General features: G+C 43.5%; 1 protein-coding gene across 4 annotated transcripts in view; it reads right to left on the bottom strand.

The window, feature by feature from the left end:
• Positions 1-27,705, bottom strand: part of tspan4a (tetraspanin 4a) — a 188,745-nt gene that overhangs the window by 113,803 nt on the left and 47,237 nt on the right. The window contains exons 1-2 of one of the 4 annotated variants that reach the window (XM_086293616.1): positions 25,110-25,128; positions 23,078-23,157 (exon numbers count right to left, since the gene is read on the bottom strand). In XM_086293616.1, the coding sequence (XP_086149742.1) occupies positions 23,078-23,140 (63 nt within the window). In that variant the 5' untranslated portion in view covers positions 23,141-23,157; positions 25,110-25,128. Of the gene's footprint in view, positions 1-23,077; positions 24,784-25,109; positions 25,129-27,705 lie in introns of those variants that run through there. The other 3 variants (XM_086293598.1, XM_086293607.1, XM_086293588.1) reach the window with 3 other exon arrangements.

Raw genomic sequence — 27,705 nt, 5'->3', positions numbered from 1 at the left:
CTCCTTCTCCACTTTCTCTCTCTCTTTGCCACCTCCTTTCTCCGGCTGTCCTCCACAGCGCTGTATTTTGGGATCCAGGCCTCGTCTTTCTAAAGTTATTTTTTGTGAACTTTGCAGAGAAACTCCTGCTGATGGTCGCTGTACTTCTTGGTTGCTAAACAGAGCTAGTCCTTCTGCTGTTGTTGTTTTTTTCTTTCTCTCTCTCAGCGGTATGCCCAGCGTTATGCATTCCTGCTGGTACAATACTGCGGACGACAACAATATCAGGCACCGAGTTTAAAGCAGAGCAGGTCAAATGTTGTGCTACTTCTGAAGCTGGAACTACACAAAGACAAACAGATTCCTTGCTTTGTTGGGCGACGTCTCTATTCAAGTCTATTAAAAGTTGTGCCAGCGCCTCGAACTCTCGAGAATAACATAGTTAATCAATCACCGAATAAAGAAGTCAGTTAATTTCAAGCAGCGAAGCTTTGGGCTGACTCAGACAAGATAATCTCCTAATACACCAAACACTAGTGTTATTTGTTGGAAAAAGTGCATAAAGAATAATTACATTTGTTACATTTAATGGACTGGCAGAGCCTCACAGGACTCACTCGTACAACTTCAACAAAGTACAGGATCAGCCGGATGTGGTATGTAAATGTGGCACCAGCAAATTGAATTTCTGGATTTTTGAAGCAACTTTCTGGGAAACTGAAAGAAAAGAAAATCATTTTCTTCTTTTATTCTCTTAAGCCTGTCTCTGTCAATTTTAATCAATTTTTAAAGTTTTTTCCATGTGAAGCCCATTGTGTTTTCCTCATGCGTGAAATGTGGTATATAAAGGTTTGACTTGGCTCGCCCTATCTTACGCATACAAAGCCTCACAACCAGAAATATTTCCCGACAGTATGGCGAGCACAGCTTGGCTTCTCCTCAGAGGTAATAGAGACCATGGAGAATATCACTAGAAAGGCACTTTTGCACAGGGAGAGAGCGCGACTACCAAGTGCGTGGGAATATCACAGCCACATATCAGACAGAAAATCTGCTTCTATTCAAATTGACATTACTTATCTACCATTGCTTGTTCTTTGGCACAAATGACTTGTAACTGTAGATTTGTACCCACCCCTTCCATCCCCTCTTGATCTCTTTTGATTTTTTGCATGAAAGTGTCTCACTGCGACTACAGCACATCCTTAGAAATAATCGGAGGGGGAAAAACAGCAAAAGGAACGTGTTAGTATTGTTCTTCAAGCACCAAAGGATCCCCAGGTGTTGCGGGACACCCCGAGAGCTATCGATAATTAACGCCGTCTTTTGTTTTCTTTTTTTGCGTCACGTATCAAGAAGTTTTGCTCGACACCTTTTAGCATCTCCTCAGCTGCCGCAGAAAGATCCACTCAGCTCTGATTAGTGTCACCTGGCTGTTTATGCATTCCACTTGGGACTCTGCGGCACCTTAAACTAAAGCTCCTTCATGACACCGCGCTGTCAATTAGGTGTATCGAGCTGCCTCTTTTCTTTTTTTTCCCTCCCTACGTCAGCAGAGTCGGTGGGGTGTTAGAGCTCACTGCCTCCATCTGGTCTCCATCTGTAATGAGACAGACCAACGGGGATCTCTCGCTCATGCGAAGGTTAACAGCCCGCTGCTGTATACTAACACACAAAATCTCTCCATATGTGCAGTCTTAGATACAGTACATCCTTGTTTTACATGACGGAGTCTCCATCTCCCCGCCTGCTTTGCAGCGGAACTTCTCCACCTTTCACTTGTGCCTCGTGCGACTACACACAGGCGAGTAAAACAAACCAGGAATCGGTGGGATTATACTGATGGACGAGCACTTGATTCTGAGTAAATCTCATTTAAACGGATGATTATTCAAATCAGTGTATTCTCCAACTTCCCAGTGGGCTTAAATTCCAAGTCTGCCATCTTAATCCTTTAATGCTAACCTAAAAAAAAAAAAAAAAAAAAAGATATATATATATATAGAGAGAGAGAGAAATGACCCACCTTTAACAGTGTAAGGCTAACCTTTCACAGCTCTGCAGATACATGCTGTTTTCACCCTGTGCTGCACATTGCTTTGACACATCCCAACTTCAAGTGTCCTTTATGAATATTTTAAAATTTCATGACTCAGATCTGTCAGCTGTAATTGCTCAGCGTATATTAATTTTGACACAGTTGCAGCGACCGCTGGGATTACAAGATGCACACATTTTTGAACCTGCTGGCTAGTGCATGGGCTGTTTCGTTTATAAACGGAGTATTACATCATTATTATTGTTATTGCATTAAATTTTTCAAATATGTCCACCCAACTGTTTGAAGAGATGTTCTTTATTGACATCAGAAGGTCATCGGTGTGATGAGCAGCTTCACTGCAGTCATGCCAGACTGATGCAGTGGATGAAATATTCACTGTCAGAAAACTGAGCGCACTGTAAGTACTTCCACTCAGTCTCAGGGCTAATCTGGAGATGTGCTGGAGGGAAAGGAGAGCTCTTCTTCATGAATTAAGTGCCACTGATACTGAATTCCGATTTAAATGGATTACTCAGTAAAAACATATGCATAGGAAGTGACCATGCAGGGTGGCGTACTAAGCGATTATCTAATGGCAGGAAGCTTATTTAGCAAGGTGCGTTCAGCGGCTGCATGGTTACATCGCACAGACACTTGCTAATCACTCCGAAGCAACGTGCCGTATAAATAAAACCTTAATATTTCACCACAGATGAGCTGTACAGTTAACCACACAACAAGCCATATTAGATGTTAGATATTTGCTTTAAATCACTTCAAAAAGCTCCAACACCACAAACACAGTCAAATGGTCAATTCACTGACTCAAAATACCGGAGGTGACAGTCTAGCAGAAAGCTAGGAGCCTGGTTGGAAATCATTTCCCACTCAGCTGCGTCATAAAACAAAACATTCCGCCTGTAAAGTTGTTAACAAAGCTGAAATTGCCTTCCAAGACCGAACAAAAAAGGAAAACTGTGCATTTCAGCACAAATATGGAGAAAAATTTATGGAGAAAGCCTCGAGTGGCCACTGAGGAACTGCACTTTTTGGCCCTTCTCTTCTGGCTTTGTTTTTCACCCTCAGGGGTTCCTGCTTAGTGGAAACAGCTAGCCTGAAGCTGAATCCATAGTTCTGCTTTTGTGTCAGTTTGCGTAGGTATTCGGCTATGCAGAGTGAATGATTTTGGGTATACAACCTACACAAACGTGCTTGAGCTCAGGGGTGACGCTATGTGTAGACTCAATGCTGCATAGTTGAAATATGAGCTTGAATAGGGAAAAGGAGCAACAGTGGCGTTCACCACGAAGAATGAGAAACGCGAAAAATAAATAATCAAAGATCAACAAGGCCACAGCAAAAGTACAGGCAGTTTTTCTGTTTTTTATTTTTAACACTCGGTTTTGCCTTCAAACCTGAACTGGATAAGCCCCCAAAAAAGGATGGAATCACTTCACTACAGAGAAACTCTTTGTTTTCTATGACTTTGGGTTTCTCTGCAGCAGGTGCTAAAGGGCTAAAGGATCAACAACAACACAAGCAAGAGCAGCCCACAGACTGCCTGTTCCAGATATTTTCATCACTGCCCTCTGCCCCCCTATTGACAGCACAGAGCTCCAGCATGTAGACCATGACCTGCAAAGATCTGTGTAGGCTCTAAACAGGATCAATGCACAGCCATGCCGGACCTTGAATCTGACTAGAAGTACTTTTACCTTTCAGTGATTAACATGCCCAATAGTTAATTTATTGAGGAAGAGATTTATTTGTTTACCTTGGGCCAAGCCAAGTTCATTGCTTATCTCTGCTGCAAACCAAGTTTTCCATTTGGAAGCTGCCATAGGTCTTGTCAGAACCAGTTTTGCACTGATGAAAGATGTGGGAGTTCTCCTTTCATATAAATTCAGAACAACTTGCATACTCACATCTTTCTTATTCGCAGTTGTTGCCATTTTTCTGTCATTCTTAATTCTACTTACTAACTCTGATTGGTAGAGTCGTTCTCTAACTACCAGAAACAACCTGCAAAAAGACGTGCATGGAAATTCAGAGGTCTGAAAGCATGCTGACCATGATACTAACACACAAACTGTTGCTGTGTATTTTTATGTTTACATGTCTCTGAAGAACACAGAACTATAAATTCATATTTCAATCAAGAGGAATGATCACAGAGACAAAGTGTGTTTATCATTACAGGAATCTTAGAACAACATTTTAGTCCATTTCTATAACCGCAGGAAGTGGCCATGTATTTTGGTAAGAACAGTAAGTATGGATTATGATTTGTGCAAAGTTGGCAGCCTACAAAGGGCACAATTCATGTTTTCTATCAAAACATTTTTCAACTTTGTTCAGCCACTGAAAAGCATCAGCAAAACAATAATGCATTGTTTGAGTGTGCAGGGAAGCATGCAGGAGAAGCTCACCTTCATGAAGACAGAGTTTAGCTTTTTAGTCGGGTTCATTCACTGAACTGAATCCAGGTTACTCGTTGGTTTGGATTTTTTATTTTGTTTACTCTGGGCTTCCCTCGATGCCTTGACAGTTTTTAAGCAACTTTAAACATCACAGATTGAAAAGCCATAAAGCCTAGTATAGCCCTGCTCAATCACACGAGACAGAGAGAAGCAACATCGTCTAGAATTTCATTCACTGATTTCATTTTTTATTTGCTTTTTGCACATAAGGATGTGGAGGAAAGGCTTTGCACATTAAAGTAATGCAAACGAATATTTTTTTTTCTGCCACTATTACAACTTAAAGAGGTGGAAGGATAAACATGCCTGATTTATTACAGCTTTTAATCTAGAATTCCATCATCCCTAATCATTGCAAAGTGTGCCATTCCTTTCATTACATAAGAAAATGAAACTATGCATAAATATCGCTGCTATGAATGAAGTCATGACTTCAAACTGAAAAATTCATGTGACGGTTGCTTTTTATAACCATGGAGACATGAAGAAAATTGGATTTTAAAAAGCTAAAGAATGCCTCAAGTAGGTCAGTGTTATGGCAATGCCAAAATCTAGTGTCTAAAAAAGCTGAAAACTGGAATCAAAGAGGTTTGAGTATTAAACTGGCAGCGGTGATAAAGCCGGAGCAGCTGTGCAGAGGCACCACCTAAGCCTCTTTCTGAGTCAATAAAAACCCCGGAGGGCTTTTATTAAAGGGTATCTTTGAAGGAAAATCTGTCACAACATAAATTTACTGTAGTCAGGTTATATTTGACTGAGACTGTGCAACACTAACTACGCACCACAACGGACCGGTTACCATGGCAACGGACCGGTAACCCATGGCAACGGACAGTTAACCCATAACAACGCATGTAAACGCATGGCAACGGACAGATAACCCATGGCAACGGACAGTTAACCCATAACAACGCATGTAAACGCATGGCAACGGACAGTTAACGCATGGCAACGGACAGTTAACCCATGGCAACGGTCATATAACCCATGGCAACGGACAGTTAACCCATAACAACGCATGTAAACGCATGGCTACGGACAGTTAACCCATAACAACACATGTAAACGCATGGCAACGGACAGTAAACGCATGGCAACGGACAGTTAACCCATGGCAACGGTCAGGTAACCCATGGCAACGGACCGGTTACCATGGCAACGGACCGGTTAGCATGGCAACGGACCGGTAACCCATGGCAACGGACCGGTTACCATGGCAACGGACCGGTAACCCATGGCAACGGACAGTTAACCCATAACAACGCATGTAAACGCATGGCAACGGACAGTTAACCCATAACAACGCATGTAAACGCATGGCAACGGACAGCTAACCCATGGCAACGGACAGTTAACCCATAACAACGCATGTAAACGCATAGCAACGGACAGTTAACGCATGGCAACGGACAGTTAACCCATGGCAACGGTCATATAACCCATGGCAACGGACAGTTAACCCATAACAACGCATGTAAACGCATGGCAACGGACAGTTAACCCATAACAACACATGTAAACGCATGGCAACGGACAGTTAACGCATGGCAACGGACAGTTAACCCATGGCAACGGTCAGGTAACCCATGGCAACGGACCGGTTACCATGGCAACGGACCGGTTACCATGGCAACGGACCGGTAACCCATGGCAACGGACCGGTTACCATGGCAACGGACCGGTAACCCATAACAACGCATGTAAACGCATGGCAACGGACAGTTAACCCATAACAACGCATGTAAACGCATGGCAACGGACAGTTAACCCATAACAACGCATGTAAACGCATGGCAACGGACAGATAACCCATGGCAACGGACAGTTAACCCATAACAACGCATGTAAACGCATAGCAACGGACAGTTAACGCATGGCAACGGTCATATAACCCATGGCAACGGACAGTTAACCCATAAAAACGCATGTAAACGCATGGCAACGGACAGTTAACCCATAACAACACATGTAAACGCATGGCAACGGACAGTTAACGCATGGCAACGGACAGTTAACCCATGGCAACGGTCAGGTAACCCATGGCAACGGACAGTTAACCCATAACAACGCATGTAAACGCATGGCAACGGACAGTTAACCCATAACAACGCATGTTAACGCATGGCAACGGACAGATAACCCATGGCAACGGACAGTTAACCCATAACAACGCATGTAAACGCATGGCAACGGACAGTTAACCCATAACAACGCATGTAAACGCATGGCAACGGACAGTTAACCCATAACAACGCATGTAAACGCATGGCAACGGACAGTTAACCCATAACAACGCATGTAAACGCATGGCAACGGACAGTTAACCCATAACAACACATGTAAACGCATGGCAACGGACAGTTAACCCATAACAACACATGTAAACGCATGGCAACGGTCAGGTAACCCATGGCAACTGTCAGGTAACCCATGGCAACGGACCGGTTACCATGGCAACGGACCGGTTACCATGGCAACGGACCGGTAACCCATGGCAACGGACAGTTAACCCATAACAACACATGTTAACGCATGGCAACGGACAGATAACCCATGGCAACGGACAGTTAACCCATAACAACGCATGTAAACGCATGGCAACGGACAGTTAACGCATGGCAACGGACAGTTAACCCATGGCAACGGTCATATAACCCATGGCAACGGACAGTTAACCCATAACAACGCATGTAAACGCATGGCAACGGACAGTTAACCCATAACAACGCATGTAAACGCATAGCAACGGACAGTTAACGCATGGCAACGGACAGTTAACCCATAACAACGCATGTAAACGCATGACAACGGACAGTTAACCCATAACAACACATGTAAACGCATGGCAACGGACAGTTAACGCATGGCAACGGACAGTTAACCCATAACAACGCATGTAAACGCATGGCAACGGACAGATAACCCGTGGCAACGGACAGTTAACCCATAACAACGCATGTAAACGCATGGCAACGGACAGTTAACGCATGGCAACGGACAGTTAACCCATGGCAACGGACAGTTAACCCATAACAACGCATGTAAACGCATGGCAACGGACAGTTAACGCATGGCAACGGACAGTTAACCCATGGCAACGGTCAGGTAACCCATGGCAACGGACCGGTTACCATGGCAACGGACCGGTAACCCATGGCAACGGACCGGTTACCATGGCAACGGACCGGTAACCCATGGCAACGGACAGTTAACCCATAACAACGCATGTAAACGCATGGCAACGGACAGTCAACCCATAACAACGCATGTAAACGCATGGCAACGGACAGTTAACCCATAACAACGCATGTAAACGCATGGCAACGGACAGATAACCCATGGCAACGGACAGTTAACCCATGGCAACGGTCAGGTAACCCATGGCAACGGACCGGTTACCATGGCAACGGACCGGTAACCCATGGCAACGGACCGGTTACCATGGCAACGGACCGGTAACCCATGGCAACGGACAGTTAACCCATAACAACGCATGTAAACGCATGGCAACGGACAGTTAACCCATAACAACGCATGTTAACGCATGGCAACGGACAGATAACCCATGGCAACGGACAGTTAACCCATAACAACGCATGTAAACGCATAGCAATGGACAGTTAACGCATGGCAACGGACAGTTAACCCATGGCAACGGTCATATAACCCATGGCAACGGACAGTTAACCCATAACAACGCATGTAAACGCATGGCAACGGACAGTTAACCCATAACAACACATGTAAACGCATGGCAACGGACAGATAACCCATGGCAACGGACAGTTAACCCATAACAACGCATGTAAACGCATGGCAACGGACAGTTAACCCATAACAACGCATGTTAACGCATGGCAACGGACAGATAACCCATGGCAACGGACAGTTAACCCATAACAACGCATGTAAACGCATAGCAATGGACAGTTAACGCATGGCAACGGACAGTTAACCCATGGCAACGGTCATATAACCCATGGCAACGGACAGTTAACCCATAACAACGCATGTAAACGCATGGCAACGGACAGTTAACCCATAACAACACATGTAAACGCATGGCAACGGACAGATAACCCATGGCAACGGACAGTTAACCCATAACAACGCATGTAAACGCATGGCAACGGACAGTTAACCCATAACAACGCATGTAAACGCATGGCAACGGACAGTTAACCCATAACAACACATGTAAACGCATGGCAACGGTCAGGTAACCCATGGCAACGGTCAGGTAACCCATGGCAACGGACCGGTTACCATGGCAACGGACCGGTTACCATGGCAACGGACCGGTAACCCATGGCAACGGACAGTTAACCCATAACAACACATGTTAACGCATGGCAACGGACAGATAACCCATGGCAACGGACAGTTAACCCATAACAACGCATGTAAACGCATGGCAACGGACAGTTAACGCATGGCAACGGACAGTTAACCCATGGCAACGGTCATATAACCCATGGCAACGGACAGTTAACCCATAACAACGCATGTAAACGCATGGCAACGGACAGTTAACCCATAACAACACATGTAAACGCATGGCAACGGACAGATAACCCATGGCAACGGACAGTTAACCCATAACAACGCATGTAAACGCATAGCAACGGACAGTTAACGCATGGCAACGGACAGTTAACCCATAACAACGCATGTAAACGCATGACAACGGACAGTTAACCCATAACAACACATGTAAACGCATGGCAACGGACAGTTAACGCATGGCAATGGACAGTTAACCCATAACAACGCATGTAAACGCATGGCAACGGACAGATAACCCGTGGCAACGGACAGTTAACCCATAACAACGCATGTAAACGCATGGCAACGGACAGTTAACGCATGGCAACGGACAGTTAACCCATGGCAACGGACAGTTAACCCATAACAACGCATGTAAACGCATGGCAACGGACAGTTAACGCATGGCAACGGACAGTTAACCCATGGCAACGGTCAGGTAACCCATGGCAACGGACCGGTTACCATGGCAACGGACCGGTAACCCATGGCAACGGACCGGTTACCATGGCAACGGACCGGTAACCCATGGCAACGGACAGTTAACCCATAACAACGCATGTAAACGCATGGCAACGGACAGTCAACCCATAACAACGCATGTAAACGCATGGCAACGGACAGTTAACCCATAACAACGCATGTAAACGCATGGCAACGGACAGATAACCCATGGCAACGGACAGTTAACCCATGGCAACGGTCAGGTAACCCATGGCAACGGACCGGTTACCATGGCAACGGACCGGTAACCCATGGCAACGGACCGGTTACCATGGCAACGGACCGGTAACCCATGGCAACGGACAGTTAACCCATAACAACGCATGTAAACGCATGGCAACGGACAGTTAACCCATAACAACGCATGTTAACGCATGGCAACGGACAGATAACCCATGGCAACGGACAGTTAACCCATAACAACGCATGTAAACGCATAGCAATGGACAGTTAACGCATGGCAACGGACAGTTAACCCATGGCAACGGTCATATAACCCATGGCAACGGACAGTTAACCCATAACAACGCATGTAAACGCATGGCAACGGACAGTTAACCCATAACAACACATGTAAACGCATGGCAACGGACAGTTAACGCATGGCAACGGACAGTTAACCCATGGCAACGGACAGTTAACCCATGGCAACGGACAGTTAACCCATGGCAACGGTCAGGTAACCCATGGCAACGGACCGGTTACCATGGCAACGGACCGGTTACCATGGCAACGGACCGGTAACCCATGGCAACGGACCGGTTACCATGGCAACGGACCGGTAACCCATGGCAACGGACAGTTAACCCATAACAACGCATGTAAACGCATGGCAACGGACAGTTAACCCATAACAACGCATGTAAACGCATGGCAACGGACAGTTAACCCATAACAACGCATGTAAACGCATGGCAACGGACAGTTAACCCATAACAACGCATGTAAACGCATGGCAACGGACAGTTAACCCATAACAACACATGTAAACGCATGGCAACGGTCAGGTAACCCATGGCAACGGTCAGGTAACCCATGGCAACGGACCGGTTACCATGGCAACGGACCGGTTACCATGGCAACGGACCGGTAACCCATGGCAACGGACAGTTAACCCATAACAACACATGTTAACGCATGGCAACGGACAGATAACCCATGGCAACGGACAGTTAACCCATAACAACGCATGTAAACGCATGGCAACGGACAGTTAACGCATGGCAACGGACAGTTAAACCATGGCAACGGTCATATAACCCATGGCAACGGACAGTTAACCCATAACAACGCATGTAAACGCATGGCAACGGACAGTTAACCCATAACAACACATGTAAACGCATGGCAACGGACAGTTAACCCATAACAACACATGTAAACGCATGGCAACGGACAGATAACCCATGGCAACGGACAGTTAACCCATAACAACGCATGTAAACGCATAGCAACGGACAGTTAACGCATGGCAACGGACAGTTAACCCATAACAACGCATGTAAACGCATGACAACGGACAGTTAACCCATAACAACGCATGTAAACGCATGGCAACGGACAGATAACCCGTGGCAACGGACAGTTAACCCATAACAACGCATGTAAACGCATGGCAACGGACAGTTAACGCATGGCAACGGACAGTTAACCCATGGCAACGGACAGTTAACCCATAACAACGCATGTAAACGCATGGCAACGGACAGTTAACGCATGGCAACGGACAGTTAACCCATGGCAACGGTCAGGTAACCCATGGCAACGGACCGGTTACCATGGCAACGGACCGGTAACCCATGGCAACGGACCGGTTACCATGGCAACGGACCGGTAACCCATGGCAACGGACAGTTAACCCATAACAACGCATGTAAACGCATGGCAACGGACAGTCAACCCATAACAACGCATGTAAACGCATGGCAACGGACAGTTAACCCATAACAACGCATGTAAACGCATGGCAACGGACAGATAACCCATGGCAACGGACAGTTAACCCATGGCAACGGTCAGGTAACCCATGGCAACGGACCGGTTACCATGGCAACGGACCGGTAACCCATGGCAACGGACCGGTTACCATGGCAACGGACCGGTAACCCATGGCAACGGACCGGTAACCCATGGCAACGGACAGTTAACCCATAGCAACGCATGTAAACGCATGGCAACGGACAGTTAACCCATAACAACGCATGTAAACGCATGGCAACGGACAGTTAACCCATAACAACGCATGTAAACGCATGGCAACGGACAGTTAACCCATGGCAACGGACAGTTAACCCATGGCAACGGTCAGGTAACCCATTGCAACGGACCGGTTACCATGGCAACGGACCGGTTACCATGGCAACGGACCGGTTACCATGGCAACGGACCGGTAACCCATGGCAACGGACAGTTAACCCATAACAACGCATGTTAACGCATGGCAACGGACAGATAACCCATGGCAACGGACAGTTAACCCATAACAACACATGTAAACGCATGGCAACGGACAGTTAACGCATGGCAACGGACAGTTAACCCATGGCAACGGTCAGGTAACCCATGGCAACGGACCGGTTACCATGGCAACGGACCGGTTACCATGGCAACGGACCGGTAACCCATGGCAACGGACAGTTAACCCATAACAACGCATGTAAACGCATGGCAACGGACAGTTAACCCATAACAACGCATGTAAACGCATGGCAACGGACAGTTAACCAATAACAACACATGTAAACGCATGGCAACGGACAGTTAACCAATAACAACACATGTTAACCCATGGCAACGGACCGGTTACCATGGCAACGGACCGGTAACCCATGGCATCCTCACCCCTTCCTGTTACGTGTTGCATGTTGTCCATTGTTTATTTACCTCTCACCAGTCGGCAGCGTCCGCCATGTTTGTCTGTGCTAAATGTCATCTACGGTGTGCTCAACAGCTATTTGGTCAACAGGCTCTAGAAGAAAACAGAATCAAACTTACGTGAACACAGTCTGTATCCACACTTTTGTTTCCTCTGTGACAGCCATCCTGTTTGGTAATCTGCAAACTCAAGAGCTTGTTGACCACTGTATCGTAACCAGAGTGGTTACTTTGTAACGTCCTCATTGTTTAGTGTTACTGATTTGCCAAAATCACCGTCTCAAAGCCTTGAATTTCTCCGTTTTGAAGCACAACTTCTAGCAGTTGAAATACAAGGCTATGGGAATGTGGCATTCCTGCCACATTTGCTAATTTTGTAGCTCTTATGGACAATTTCAGCTTTAACCCAAAGTTTTAACTGCACAAGTGTTTCCAGATTTTCTGGATTTGAAAATTATAACAATAAACACTCAGTTGTCAGTTTATTAGGGAGCTCAAACTAATGCAGACTAACAACAGTCCTGCAATAAAGGCAACTTTTCATAGTTTCATCTTCATTGTAAAAAAGAGGAAGTGTTTGTGGTGCTGTTTTCATGTACTGCATTATACAGTAAGGTGTTCCTATTTGCTTTTATTTTTTTAGCTTAACCTCATTTACAGAAATGAGGGAACAACTGATATAAATTAGGTGTACCTAATAAAGTGAGAACTGAGTGTACATCCTCTGCTCTTCTTGCTTAAAAACACTCTTAAGAAATTGAGATGTAAACAGAAGCAAATGTCCAGATTGACCTCTTGGTCGTCTAACATGTGTGTCCCCCTGTCTCTCACCCCCCCTCTCCATGCCTACTCACAGATCTCCGAAACCAGCCTTTCCTGCGAGCGGACGCGTTGATCCGGAGCGGTTGGAAGAGACCCTAAACCACTTATTCGTCACTTATAGTCCCCTCCCTATTGTAACCCTTCCCTTTGTCCCAGTGGCGCATCTCAACCCTGAGGCTGCAGATCACAAAGACTGAAAAGCGAGGACAGGACAAAGCCCTTGTTTTAGCCCGGTAATTTATTTATTTATGGATGCCCTTTTACAACCACTTTAAATGAGCAGGCATGATTACAGAAGCACAACGCGCTACTACTCCTTCGTCACCGCGAGCAGAAGGCTTTCCCTGCTCTGTCGGCACTGACCTTTGGGAGGATGACCAGAGCACAGGTGAGGCCATCTGAGGACTGGAGGAGGAATTGTGCTTTCACTAACAAGTGCCTGCTAGCATGTGGATCTTAATGTGGACATTCCTAAAACCCATTAATATCCGAAGGTTACGCAGTCATAGCAGGATTTAAACTGGGAGGCAGCCAAGATAAATTGCCGACTCTTCTGCTGCTGCTGGGACGCCTGCCTTTAAGACACCTGCAAAAGCCTCCTGCAAATAACAGAGGAGGTGCGATGTTATAACAGACATTCGTGGACTGTTTCGCAGCGTTACGCCAAGTCTTCGAGACGCCTTCAATCAGACTTAATATTGTTTATTTTGATTGTATCTGGGAGCAAAGACCAAGAAATTTAAGATCAAATCACTAAATTACAAAGAAAAGAGAGCCAGTTTTTGGAAGCCTACGCTACTAAAAAGAAAGATGTGTCAGACGTGATAAAACTTGATTTTGGGTAAACACAAACACATAATTACAGTCCAAAAGTCTTGAGTAAGCCCTCGTTTCTTTTGCTTCCAAGGAGTCAAACTTTCCTGTAATACTTTCTTGCTCAAAACATGGTGAACTGGCACAGGCAGGACTTTTACTTTCCATAAAGAACAACTCCTCATACTTTCCCACAGTGTCACACCTTATTTTCCAGCTCTCGTTGATTGACAGATGATCGCTGCTCAAACTCTTTTATGCCTACTGCCTTAAAAACTACAGTGTGATTTCAGTGCTTAAAACTTGAGCTTATATAAAATAATCTCCAAAAGTCTTGAACTAACGCTCATTCTTTGTGTTTTGTATCAGAGTTGCCAGGCTTGTAAATTTTTAGTGGTCTTTATAAATAGTTTTTTAGGTTTTCTGCAGTTTAGTCAAAGTTTTTCTTAGGCTGCTTTGTCACTCATTTTGAGTCCTTGTACTTGACCATTTTCAGAGAAATATCTTTTGTTAAACCACTTAACACTGACCTATGAATCATTCAAGCAGAGAGAAGTCAACTAACTCAAGGGATGACTCAGTGTTGTGTCTACACATAACAGACAATTTAGCAGGGAACGCATTTTAAATTAGGACTTTTTTTGGTGTCTTTGTATTATAGTTCTGTTCTCCTGTTCGATAGGTTTTATGGTTCATTATAGGTTATGATGAGTTTTGGGTTGCAGCTGGATACTCTTCTGTTTGTTCTTTTCTCCTAGTGCCTCTGAGTTTCATTATCTCTATTTCTGGTTCACAGTTTCTTGTTTATATAGTTCCCCATTGTTTCCAGACTGTGTTCCTTATTAGGTTGGGCCAGTGGTTCCCAAACTTTTTTTTGCTAGGCCCCCTTTGTTTTACAAGAAAAATGTTCACACCTCAAACATTTAGCAAACAATTAAGCAATTTGTGCCTTTTTTCACGTCACGCTGTGCGCACGTTTTTGTTTATGTGAGATGAATTGCAGAATGGCAGATAGAGACAAAATACTGTTAATCTGACTATCTGCGGGTTTTACACGCTTACATACACACACACACACAGTTACTGTCCCTCTATTTAGAAAGAGAGATTATTCAAGAATGTAACTGAAAATCACTTTTAATTGTTGTTTGTATTGTTTTATGTGTCTTGTTTTGTGTATTTAAATTCCTTGCACAGTAATCAAGTGGAGCACCCACAATTTAGTTCTACTTGCACACTGACAATAAAGGGCTAGTCTGTTCTACTTCAGCCAGTAGTTTTGAGGATCTTATCAAAACTGGTGTAATAGTAGAAGAAAAGTGCCACAAGATTTTTATCAACCATGAAATGCCAGCTAGAAAGCACTTAATTGGCAATGGGTTGATTTTTTCAGTATGACAGCGATTCCAAACACGCAGTGGAACACCATCAGTCATGGATTGGCCTCCCCAGAGCCCAGATATCAACATTATTGAAGCGGTGTGGGACAGAGAACAGGACAAAAAAGGCAGCCAACACCCAAAGAAGAGCTTTGAATGTCCTTCAAGAAGCCTGGAGAACTTTTCCTGAAGACTTAAAGAAATGACAAGAAAGCTTTGCTCAAAGAGCTCAGACTGAAGAATAAAGATTAAACCAATTATTGACATTTACATTGCTAAAACTGTACAATCCCTGCTGTTGCTTTAAATACTATATTTCTGTGTATGTTTGCATGTTTCAATAAATCACTGCATCTATTTCCCATTTTTCCTCACAAAATCTAAAGAAACGAGGGGTGACTCAAGACCTTTGCACAGTACTGTAGGACTTCATCTTTGAACACAATGACATATAGAAAAGGAAAGAATGGAGAGATTCCCTACTTCTCTCCCTATTTCAAAAAGTTTCCACACAATTAAATGACTTTTCTGCCTGTGAGCTGTGTGCACAAACATGCCATACTCAGCAAATGCAAACTGCAGACCTATTATCTGAACTGCTCATGCTGCGCACGTCCCCTCCGGTCCAGCTGCAAATCGATGGACTGTGTGGCAGCAGAGCCTGGGCGGGGCGGACAGATCTCAAATCAGTAGAAAGGCCATTTCTATTGATCTGGCTAAATCACTGGAGACAGATGCAACCCATTCAGAACTCTGGCAATCTATGGATCCTCCGTTGGGCTCTGACCTACATTACGATGACAAGTAAACACAACTTCAGAGGACACATCTTCCGTCTCTTCCTTCTGCCTCTTCTCTTCCTATCCCTCCTCTGTCCCAGGCTCACCCGCTACTGCTGCTGCTGCTGATGCCGTGGATTCCCCCCACCCCTCCCTCCCACCCCTGCAGCATGGAAAAGACACGTTTGTGCTAACAAGATTAATTAAAAAGTGGCTGTAAATGAGTCTTATTTTGGTATTTTGCAGCTGTGGGATGTATTTTCCCCCCTAGCTCTGTGGTGGTTTCCGCTCAAGACGATTAGCTGTTGTGAATTGTTGCATATTTTTCCGAGATGCCCATTTTTGCATTTTTATGGTGGAGTCATTGCTCCTACATTTAGGGGATAATCAGCATTTGTCCTGGAGCACAGAAATCCGCTTCTCTCTTTTTGTATAGATTTGTTTGACATTTTGTCTGCGAAGAAGAGATACCCAGGCTGCTCCCCACCCACACAGACGTTAACGTACGAGGTCAGAGCGCCGAGCTCGTTTTCACACACTTACAGTAATGGGAATTAAAACAAGAGTAACTGACTGTAGCCCTGAGTAAGTGAAGAGTCACTGGATTCCAATTTCAAATGGGATGTGATAGCAACTGTTGGCTTCATTTGCACTAAAGTATGTGACATATACTAGGTAAGCACACATACACACACACAGATCTTGTGTTTTCTTTTTATGCAGTGCTTAGAAAAAGACTTGTTTCCATGACAGTCTGGAAGCTGATGCACCTTTTAATGGCATGAAAGCATGTAATGAGAATTCATCCTAATGGCTTTGTTACACATTTCTGCTCTGTGAGAAAGAACTAAGAGACTAAAAGATAAAAAGTTGTAATAATACATAGTAATAACAGTTATAACATTACAGGCTAAATTACTCATATCTCTGTATGTGGAATGAAGAGCATAATTAGGACCTAATTTGTGTTTTTCACCCTCATTTTCTATTCTCTTTCTATTACCAGAGCAACGTCTGAGCTGACAGATCTGCAAGAGGATGCTGTCTCATGTAAACAGAGGTGATAAAACTCTCAAATACAGACTCTAAGTCAGTTGCTTGGGGAAATAAAATCCGAGAAAAACTAAGAAAAAACAAAAACAGGAGACTTTTGAGTTCAAATAAAACAGAACAAACTGAGAAATTGGGGAAACTTACCTTCAAAGATCAGTAAGTTACAAAAAAAGCATGAATAAAAATTTGGCCTGAGAGTGACACATGAGCTACAATAGTGCAGTTTGATGTATGTGCCCCGCTGTCCTCCTGTTTCAAAGCTCTACCAGCCTACTGAGCGGGATGCCACTTATCCCACCAATAGTTACTGTTATCATCTGTACCTCTTACAACCATGCTCACCTCCTTCATCTGTGACAGACCAGCAGGTCTGGCCTCTATCATTACAGCTATTCTCACAAACCCATTTCAGATTTGTCTTCTTGACCTCTTCCAATTCCCTTTTGGAACAATTTGGTTTTTGATACCAACATAGGCGCAAAATCCTGACGGCTCTGCTTGTTCTGCCATGACTCTATTGTCTGAGCGTAAGCACAGCCACAGTCACTTAAAAAAGTGAGTGTGTCCCACTTCAGTGCAAACCAAAGAAAAACAGGAAAGAATAGCATGTCTCAGCAACAGAAAAATATGTTATCTGCAACTGAGCATGAATGCCCGCTGATCGACACCATCATCAAACAGACACAAAATCTTTTACATGTTTGAGCAGCCACGTCAGAGCAAGTTTTCATTTCACGTCTCTCTCTCTCACCCATTTTAACAGCCACAGTAACAAAAAGCACCCGGGCCTCTTCCAGCACAGTTTGGTTCTCCTCCACCTCCCGCTGCTCTCGGACCTGCACAGATGATTGTCAGTTTCTGCCCACCACAAGGGAGCCGTGTGATAACAAGCTGAGAATAAAACAGAGCAAAGAGGTCTGCCTTCAATCTTTGGCAGTGTCGTATTCATTTGACCTGAAAATATTCCTCTGAGAAACTGTGCTGGGTTACACACCACAAGGCCTGCTCTTCAGCTTTTTTAACAATCCTGATTTCAGTAAGCAAGGCCAGACACCAGCAGAGGCGGTCTGACAATATTTTGTCATATTTTGGGACAAAAAAAAAATGTTTTCGGTACCAAAAAAAACCCAACAGTCAAGACGTCCAGTCTGCAGGAAAGGTTTGAAAAGTTTCTCCTGATTTTTTTTTTGTATTTGGAAACACAGAGAACTGTCACTTAAATGTCTACAGTCGCTGCTCTTTAAGGACAAAACTAACATCCAGAGAAACATTTTCACCTTGCAATTCACTCAGGTCACTTTAATACAACAAAAAATCACCTTGGAAAAGGTGATTTTTCTCAAGGAAGCCACTTTCGTTCCTAATTAAAATCAAATATGTTGCAACAAGGGGTCACCGCTTCTTTGACTGGGTAGATTTCTATGCCAGATGCCTCTCCTGACACAACCAGGACGGGATTTGTGTCTGTTTCTTTGTATCTTTCGCTGGCGAGGTGAATGTGTAAACCACTAAACTATGGAAACACTGGAAAAGGAAAAGTGCCAACTGAGAGCACTTCTTTTCTCAAAATAACCCTTCTTAGCTTGTAACCTCCCTGAAGGTCATCACAAACACATTCCAAGATAATTTAAATAGAGTTTATAAAAAGAAACACTGTACTCTCACACAAGACAGTGTGACTTCTCACAGTATGCATGCTGTGGGTTTTTTTTATTCATCTCCACCTGTCAGAGAAAAGTGGTTTAAATTTAACTCTCGTTGTGTTAATTAATGTTAAAACTTTTTCTGTTTATATGAATCAAAAAGGATATCATCACATGAAACTTTTTGTTTAGCCTCTTTCCCAGTCATCAGTGAGTGATCTGTCTCTGTCTTATTATATGCTAAGACATCATATTTTAATTATTTAACTTCACTAACATGCTCATCAGTAATGCTCCAGTACCACGTTAAACAGTCGTGGGCACAGTGGAGTATGTCCGTAGGTAAGGAAGAAACTGATTGGTGCTGTGCTGAATTGTTAGATGAATGTTTAGTTGGCATTCTTCAAATACAGAATAAACCCCTAACATTATATAAGGTATTGTGAGCTGTTACAGATGATATGTTTTGTCATAGTCCTCATCTTTCATCAGTGTGTTTTCCTCACTCTATATTCTCATTTTACCTTTGACGCACTGGAATTTACCGTTTCGCTCCAACCTCATTTCAAGGAAAGTGGGGTAATTAAATGGAAACTTTATCGCCCGCCACCTTTTATGGAGAATTATAAAAATGTATTTTAAAATGAGAGAAGTGCTCTTCACATGGTTCCTGTCGTTTTCTGTAATACTTTAATTGTTTTTAAATGGAAGACTATTATTTTCTCTGCTAATTGAAGAAAATTCATACCTGAGTAGCTCGATGTAGAAGTATATTAGTGGTGCACTGAGATGCAATGTAGAAAACTTGTTATTGTTGACAGCAAGCAGCTTAATATGCCTCAAAGTTGCATTTTATTATGAAAAAACCCTCTGATGCCCACATTAGGAACAAGTGCCAGTTTAGTAAGAGAAGACGTATTTTGTAAGGAAGGATATCGAGGTGGATGGACGGGTTGACAAAAAAACAACAACAAAAAAAAAAACACATTTTACTGAAAAAAACCTTTAATACTCAAATTTTGACTTCACTGGAGAACTTTTGTTCATAAATCTAATCAAGCTGTTTATACCTAATTCGAAATGGTAAATGGACTGGCACCTATGTAGTGCATTTTTACTACAAGGCTCATTCACCCACTGACACACAGAACCCTTTACTATACCTAAGCTCACTCACATAGATGCATCAGAGGGTTCGGTATCTTGGAGCCAGCGATTTAACCACCAACCTCTGCCTCCTGACTTAAGTCTAACCAAACCTTTAACATCATTTAGGGACAAATAACCTGTTTCATTATTTCCTTGGAGGAAAACACTTTAATTATGGAATAAGAAAAAAATGTTAAAGTCTGCATTTTTTTTTTTTTTTTTTGCTGATAGGGTTCAAAACAATGACAAAAGCTGTAGTTTGTCGATGTTGTGAAGTACCACAGCGTAGGGTCATGGAAGATGTTTTCACTTGATTGTAAGTTAAAAATGTATCTGATGTGACTCTGGCAAATCACGTACACTGACACATTGACAAGGTTTAATTCAAAAAGCTCAAACGTTTCCAAAGAAACAGCAGAAAGTAGTGTTGGCAAATTCAATATTAGTTGCTAGGATCAGATCAGTCAACTGGCACTGGCTGGCATGGGTAAAGGAGATATGGCCCCATTCACTGGCAAATAAAAATGACTGTTAATAACCCCCAAAAAACCCAGATTTGATATTTCTTCAAAACATTTTGGATAATAAAATTACTAAATATAATTTGATTCAAAACACCGGTCTGTTCTATTACGCCTTTAACAACGTGAAATAACTTTGTCAATGGAAACATCAATGCCAACCACTTTGCTGTCAGACTGTGGCAAATAAGCAATAATGCCACCTTAAGAGATGATTTCCTCAGTGGATCAGTTTGTCAAGCACTGTGCAGAAGCCTCAAGTCTTGGTGCATTAAAAACGGTGGGTAGCATATTAACACCGCTATATTAACACGGTGGGTAGCATATAAATATATTAACACCGCTCAGTGAAATACGACCACACCTTTCTTCTCACTGCACAGAGCTGCTCTTTATGTCGCTCTATTTGCACACATTAGTCTCATATATTTAAGTTTGTTTCGACACCTGAAGAAACCTATGCACCTATAGGTTAACCTATAACACTTATTTATAGAAGTGTTAATGCCATGAAACTTTGAGACAAATAATTTCCCACCTCCAGTTCACCTGGTAATCTTATAAATATAAATAGTCTACTGTAAGAGAGGGAAAGAGCTATTGAGAGCTTTGTTTTCAGGCAGGATGTAAACTGTCACATTGTTTTTCCTTCTGAAAGTGAAAGTAAAGGGCAAATATATTTTCATCAGGACACTGTTCATACAATCTATGCAAGGGGTGTCAAACATAAGGCCCTGGGGCCAGAATCATTCTGGTGACAACTTCAATTTGGCCCACTGGAGGGCTTTTGGAAAAAGCATGAATATTAACAGTAATTTCCTACATTTTACAGCTTTTTCAACTGGTAAAGACCTCCCCCAAGGCCATTCATGCTACAGCAAAGTGGTTAAGTAATGAATAAACAACTAAATGAGAGAAAAATTATTGTTTGTTTTGTTTTTTTCTCTATCGATGAAAATAGAGCCACTGTGTAAAAATAGAGCACTTTCTGTGAACTAAAAAAAAGCTGTGAGCAATGAGCTAACAGAGCTTGTGCCATGATTTTACACATTAAATTATTACAATTTAAGCCCAAAGACTTGTGCTGCCACATTAATTTACTGCAGCAGCATTTCTTTAACATATCGAAAAACTGAGACATATCATTGAAATTGCATATTTATAAATAAATATATAGTAAAAAGTTCTTTACACCAACCGAAAGGGCCAGTTTCACTTCACTTAAGATTAAAGTGGACTGTATGTGGCCCACATACATTGAGTTTGACATCCACATTACAATGTAAAAAATATTCAAATTTAAGAATCTGAAGTATCCCCTTAAAATTTAAAAATCATCTGCAAAAAGTTTGGGACGAAACAGTCAAAATGTACCATCCTTAGTTTTAAATTGGCAGAGCTCTTCTGTTCTTACCAAATACAACTGGCTTATCAGAAACAGGTTATAGCTACCCTCGGTCAAGTGGTCATTATTTATCCCCAGTGGCAACACACACACAGTCACACATGCACACCGAGTGCTAATAACAAATACCGCGACCCTTCTCTGACAGCCGTTTATAGCTGACTGAAGATGTAGAGGTGAAAAGGTCACTCATTCCTTGAGGGAGATTGCATCTTGGCAGCTAGATTGCATTTCAGTGCCCAAGGCCTCATCTCATTCTGTTACCAATAAGAGCAGACATATGACAAATCAAAGTAATCCCAGAAAGGTAACCACAGAGGCCAAAAACCCCATAAAGCTCTCCAAGAAGTTGCAAGTGAGTGCACAACAGGAGTCTGCGAGGGAAAAAAAACAACACGAGCTTGAAATCTTTACAGCTGGGGAACATGACAGACTTCACAATGAAAATGCAAGTGATCGGTAACGGGGGCTATCAGAGATGGATCGAGACAGGCAGACACAGCGGAGCTCAACCCTCAACCCACAGCAAAAAGATACGATCAACTGAACTGAGCAGACTGACAGCAGATGCCTTGGTGAACTAAGAAGTGCTGCTGTATGGGGAGGAGGGCGAGGCAGAGGTAGGTGAAGAATTATAACACAATGGTAACTCTGTGATTAACTAGTGTACACATAATGCAAGCTCCAAATGTGTCACAGCTTAACACGGCAAACAATGCAGTGCACACCCACACTCAACGAACTGTATAGGGAGCAGAAAAGGCTCCACTCACCCACACAGTGGGCTTTGTACACATGATCTAAATGCATGATCTGTCTCTTTCTCTCAACTCTGCCCCCTCCTCACTCCTCTAACATCACTGTGGTTACAAAGACATGCATAAGAGAGCTCCTTTGGAAAAAAAAAAAAAAAAAACGGGGTAAGAAAAATCTGAGGCGAGGAAGCAAAGTATCACTTTCAGGAAAACAAACAGTCTCCCCTCTTCAAAAGTCATGCACAAGAATACATATATTTATATATATATGTATATATATGTTTACATATATATATAAAAATATATATATATTTTTTTTAAAAGACAGAACTCACCCAGAAGAGGAGATTGAAGAAGACCATTCCATATCGCAGGGCCATCATGCAACCCTCAGCCATCCTGCAGCGCCGCAGTTCTAGGAGGAATATGAAGGAGAGGTCCAGGTAAAACACCACATACTTCTTGCCCTGGGCATAGCGTCCCTTGGATGTTTGCGGCCCCTTTGTCGTGTGAAAGCCGAACGCAAACGGTGGCCGCTTATACTCGAACTCTCCGCTAAAGCGGTGAAACCCAGAAGTGAACGGCGGCGTGTCGGGTTTGCTGTCCAGAGATGGACTGCGCCGATATGGAGTCTCGTCTGTGCTCGAGCGTCTCATAATGGAAGCTGAATGAGCCTTTAGGAGTCTTTAATAGTCACTCTGTGCACTTCAGGTCTGAACAAAGTCCACAGCGAGGGACAAAGAGGTATTCCACTGAGGGGGGGCTGCGAGATGGATTTCAGTAGTATTTCTAACCTAGCCTCAAAATAATTAAACTCCTGAACTACTGATTTAATTATACCCAGAGTGGGATCACACGTGATCTGATGTAATCTGAGAGAAAACAATATGCTGCCATTCACTTCAACCGACTTGCTATTTTTGAATCTTATATATTATATATTCTGCAGGACAGTTTGCATAATCCTGCCACAACATCTGTGTAAATCTGAACATTTAGGACATAATCCCAACATACACGTACACATCTGCACATCCCTATCTCTTTAATCCCTCGCACACAGGTGTGATGCTCCCAGATAAGCTGATCTGCAGTTTCATCTCATAAAGGTTCAATCAGGTAAATGCTTGGAGAGTTTGACCTCTCTAGCGCCTTGGGCTTGCCAAAATGATCCAGAAATGGTCCTACCTGGTCTCATGAGAAATTCCTGAGCAGGTGCTTCCTGGCTGACAAATAACAGCACCCCTGCTTTGGTTAATCAACTTCTTTTACTCAGAGACAGAGCGCATGTCCGCTGAGAATGAAACACTACTCTCTGGTCTTAGTTGCGTCTGAGTGTTCGGCATGTGACTGGCGATGTGCTTTTGCTGACATGCACGGAGCAAAAAAAAAAAAAGAACTAAGATAGAAAAGGAGGCGAGCGGGAAGAATGGTGTTATGGATGTGAGAGGAAGAATGGAAGAAGGCATGAAAGGATGAATGACGCTGATGAGCAGACCATTCTTTGGCTTCTTCAATTTGTATCCCTGTGGAATTCCTGCCTTGCCCAATTTCCTCCTTGCTTCTTTAGTTCCTGCCCTAACTTGAACCTTTTGTCTCTGAAAAGTGTCTAGGGGTTGTTCTGCGTCTCTCCACTCTCATCTAACAAATCACTCTCTTCAACTCCCTCTTATTCTAATCCTGAGCCCCTCTCTGCTCTCCCCCCCTGTGCTGATGGTGGTTAATTAATTTCCAGACTCTCATCAGAGAAGCAAAGTGTGCGGTTGTCCCCTCCTCTCGTCTCCCTCCTCCGCTACAGCGTTTTCTCTCCTCTTCTCTAGGTGGGCAAGGAGATCAAGGTGTCCACCAGGGTCATGGCCAAGCAGCGAGAGAAGAAGCAGCAAGAAGGAGAGACAGGCAGCGAGAAGAGAAAGACAGCTTCCTCAGAGAAGCAAAAGAAAGACTGCAGTGTTTGAGCGGTAGTCCAGCCTCGCTGCCTGAAGCTCCCTCCCTCCCTCTCTTCACAAGCTCCTGTTCTCTTTCTCTCTCTCTGTCCTCCTGCCCCCCCTTTCCCTTTTTCTTTCCTGCCTTCTCTCACAGGCTCCAATGCTCTCTCCTCCACACACACAGTCTCACACACCCCATCCCTCCTCAGAAACTGTCCCCAAAACCTGGCAGCGCGAAAGGCAGGAGCAGTCATTCACATTCTGGCCACACCCTATGAGAGTGCCAACCAATCAGTGCCTCGCAGCTCCATCCTCCCTCGTGCACACGGCAATCATACCCTACCATCTACTAGATAACTCTCTCTCTCTCTCTCTCTCTCACGCACACACAATGTACGTGCACACAGAGGCGCACACAAAACCTGGCGTGTTGTTAACATACCAGTGCTGAGAAGCTTGCTGCACTTGCACTAGTGCTTCCTCCTCCTCTCCTCTCTGCCTCCCGCCTGGAACTCATTCCACATGCAGAGGTTGTTCTTGCTCACAACCCAGGCTGCTCTCTTCACGCTTCACTTCAGTCATGTTCCTCTCTCCCTCTGTCTCTCTCTGGACCTGAACTTGGGTCATACAATATCTGTGTGCGTAGCCTCGCACTGCACGGATTTTCACACGACAAACAACTCACCTAAAGTGTGTCTCTGTGTGTGCGAAGGCACACACGGCCGCTGACATTCACACAAAATAGTGTAACTGCATGCTCCCCACAACCTGGGAGCCATCTGGGTCACTGGTTTTATGAGTCCACAGAGACATTTCAAAGCTTCAGAGGTACTGACTTTATTCAAGGCTGCATCAACTATTTAATGGATTTTTGTTTTGTCTCCTGTGTGTATTTTGGTCAGAGCGCAGAGGCAGCGGCAGCCTATGCTAGGAGAATGAATTTGGCTTACTGAATGACTGACGTTGTTGAAAAGATTTTTGGGCTACTAGTGTTTTCATCAAAATTTTGTCAGGTGTGAAAGAGTAGGAAAAAATACCCTTTATCCATGAAAAGAAAAACAAGGGCAGACCTTGTTAAGCAACATGAAGTAAAGCCAAAGTGCAAATATCATATCTGAGTTGGCTGCTGTTGTAAAAAAAAAATATATATATATATTTTAAGCACTTCATCTTCATATCCGAACGTTGCGATTTTAATAACCAGTGCAGCATAAGGAATGACGTTCCAGTCAGTGAAGCTTTAATTACTTGCAGCTGTTGATGTCACAGCAAAGTGTGCCCTCTATCTATACATGCTATCACATGACTGTCACGTGATATTTTACGTTTCCCCTTCCATCTGCTTTCAGCAGGGGTGGCAGGCTCACAATAGTGGTCACATGCTTTCTTTGCTTGGTTTTCATCTTCACCAACAAGATCTACACAAACACTTCTGCTGCAACTCTGATGATCCAACTGCATTTGCATTGCTGTGGAGTTATTCATCATCTAACAGAAGATTTCCTGGATTTGTGAGCAATGGCATTTGCTAAAGCAACAGACTATTCCAAATGCATTAAAATTCACTGAATATAATATATATAATAGTCACACAGAAAGGCAGGACGTGGTCCCAGATGCAGGACTCGGGAGACAAGGGATGAACTCAAAAATCCGAACAGAACTGAAAACTAGGAAACCAAGAGCAGGGAGACACAATCATGAGGGAGTACACGAGAAAGGACAAAGGGACACTCGGACAACATACACTTACAAGATATTGAGATGAGAGAGAACAGGTGAGAACATAGCCGAGAGTTACTAACATGAAGACTCAAGAGGGACTTAAACTGAACAACACTTAGCAAAATAAAACAGGAAGAGTGCAACACAACTGATTGAAGAGACGATTATTTGACACAACAAAATGAGGGAACAAGACAAAAAGACAAACACAGACAAAAGACTGCAGAGGAACAGAATGGGGAAACAAAGGGGGATTAACAGAATGAACCTAAGGATCTACAAAACAGAAGCTCCGAACTGAAAGGATGAAATAACAACACCATGAAGAACTTGTATCAGGCATAAGAAAATAAACAACATATAACAGAAAGATAAATTGCAGGAGAATACAGAACCCTACTCCAAAGATAGACAAAAACACAAAGCTAGAAAGAACCTGGACAATAAAACTAAAAAAACATCACAGTGACAGATGGACATTCATGTGTCGTGCTAATGTTGTAACACACGATCCAGTAAAATGTCTGTAGATGAGGTTTTACGGGTTCAACAAGAAACGTATAAATTCATTTCTTTTTTTCCTCCAAATATAAACTACCACATCTCTCTCTCTCTCTCTCTCTCTTTGAGCATATTTATACCATTTATTATATATTTATCAATCACAGCATGTAAGGGGAAAAAATATTTACACAGGATGTGGTTCATCTTACTTTTACGTCAGTTATCCCACTAATTGGTGCAATCTGCTGTCACTTTCATTAAATATACAGACTGAAATGAATCATGCAGCAGGAAACTTCAGCAAGTGCAGCAGTAAAGTGGATTCCACTTCAGGTCTATATTTCCACTTACAAACAGCTTCATCGTAGACTCACTGGGTGCATTGGCACTACAGGGCTCACGGTGACTTTGAACTCCTCACCATGTACGAATGCATGGGGAAACAGAAGCATGGCAAGCAGCATGATGTAATTTAGCTTTATTCAGACTGAAGGTTTGTAGATGGGCCCACATTAAAACGCTTTATGGATCGTTGTAATGTGAAAGCATAATATGAACGGACAGCCTTGCTCAGTCAGATGCACAAAGTGCGCTGCGCTGCACTCCGGTCTCCGTGCAGCCATAAAGGGGTAGGAGTCTGGCTTGCTTTCCCTTGTTTAAAGCTGGAGTATGAGTCTCCTATGAATATCTCCACTAAATGACAAAACAGTCTACAAGGATGACTGCAGTGCGCACAGAGCAGTAATATGAGCATATGAAATGAGAATGGCCTTTCCAGAAGCCTGGCAAATTATTTAGAGCTGTTTGCC

The sequence above is a fragment of the Aulonocara sp. 'chitande type north' Nkhata Bay genome, linkage group LG1 (genome assembly GCF_057382095.1).
Source record: "Aulonocara sp. 'chitande type north' Nkhata Bay isolate Kocher_YH1m ecotype deep benthic linkage group LG1, A_spYH_male_GT1.1, whole genome shotgun sequence".
NCBI classification, from domain to species: Eukaryota; Metazoa; Chordata; class Actinopteri; order Cichliformes; family Cichlidae; genus Aulonocara; species Aulonocara sp. 'chitande type north' Nkhata Bay.
This window is presented reverse-complemented; position numbering and strand designations above follow the sequence as displayed.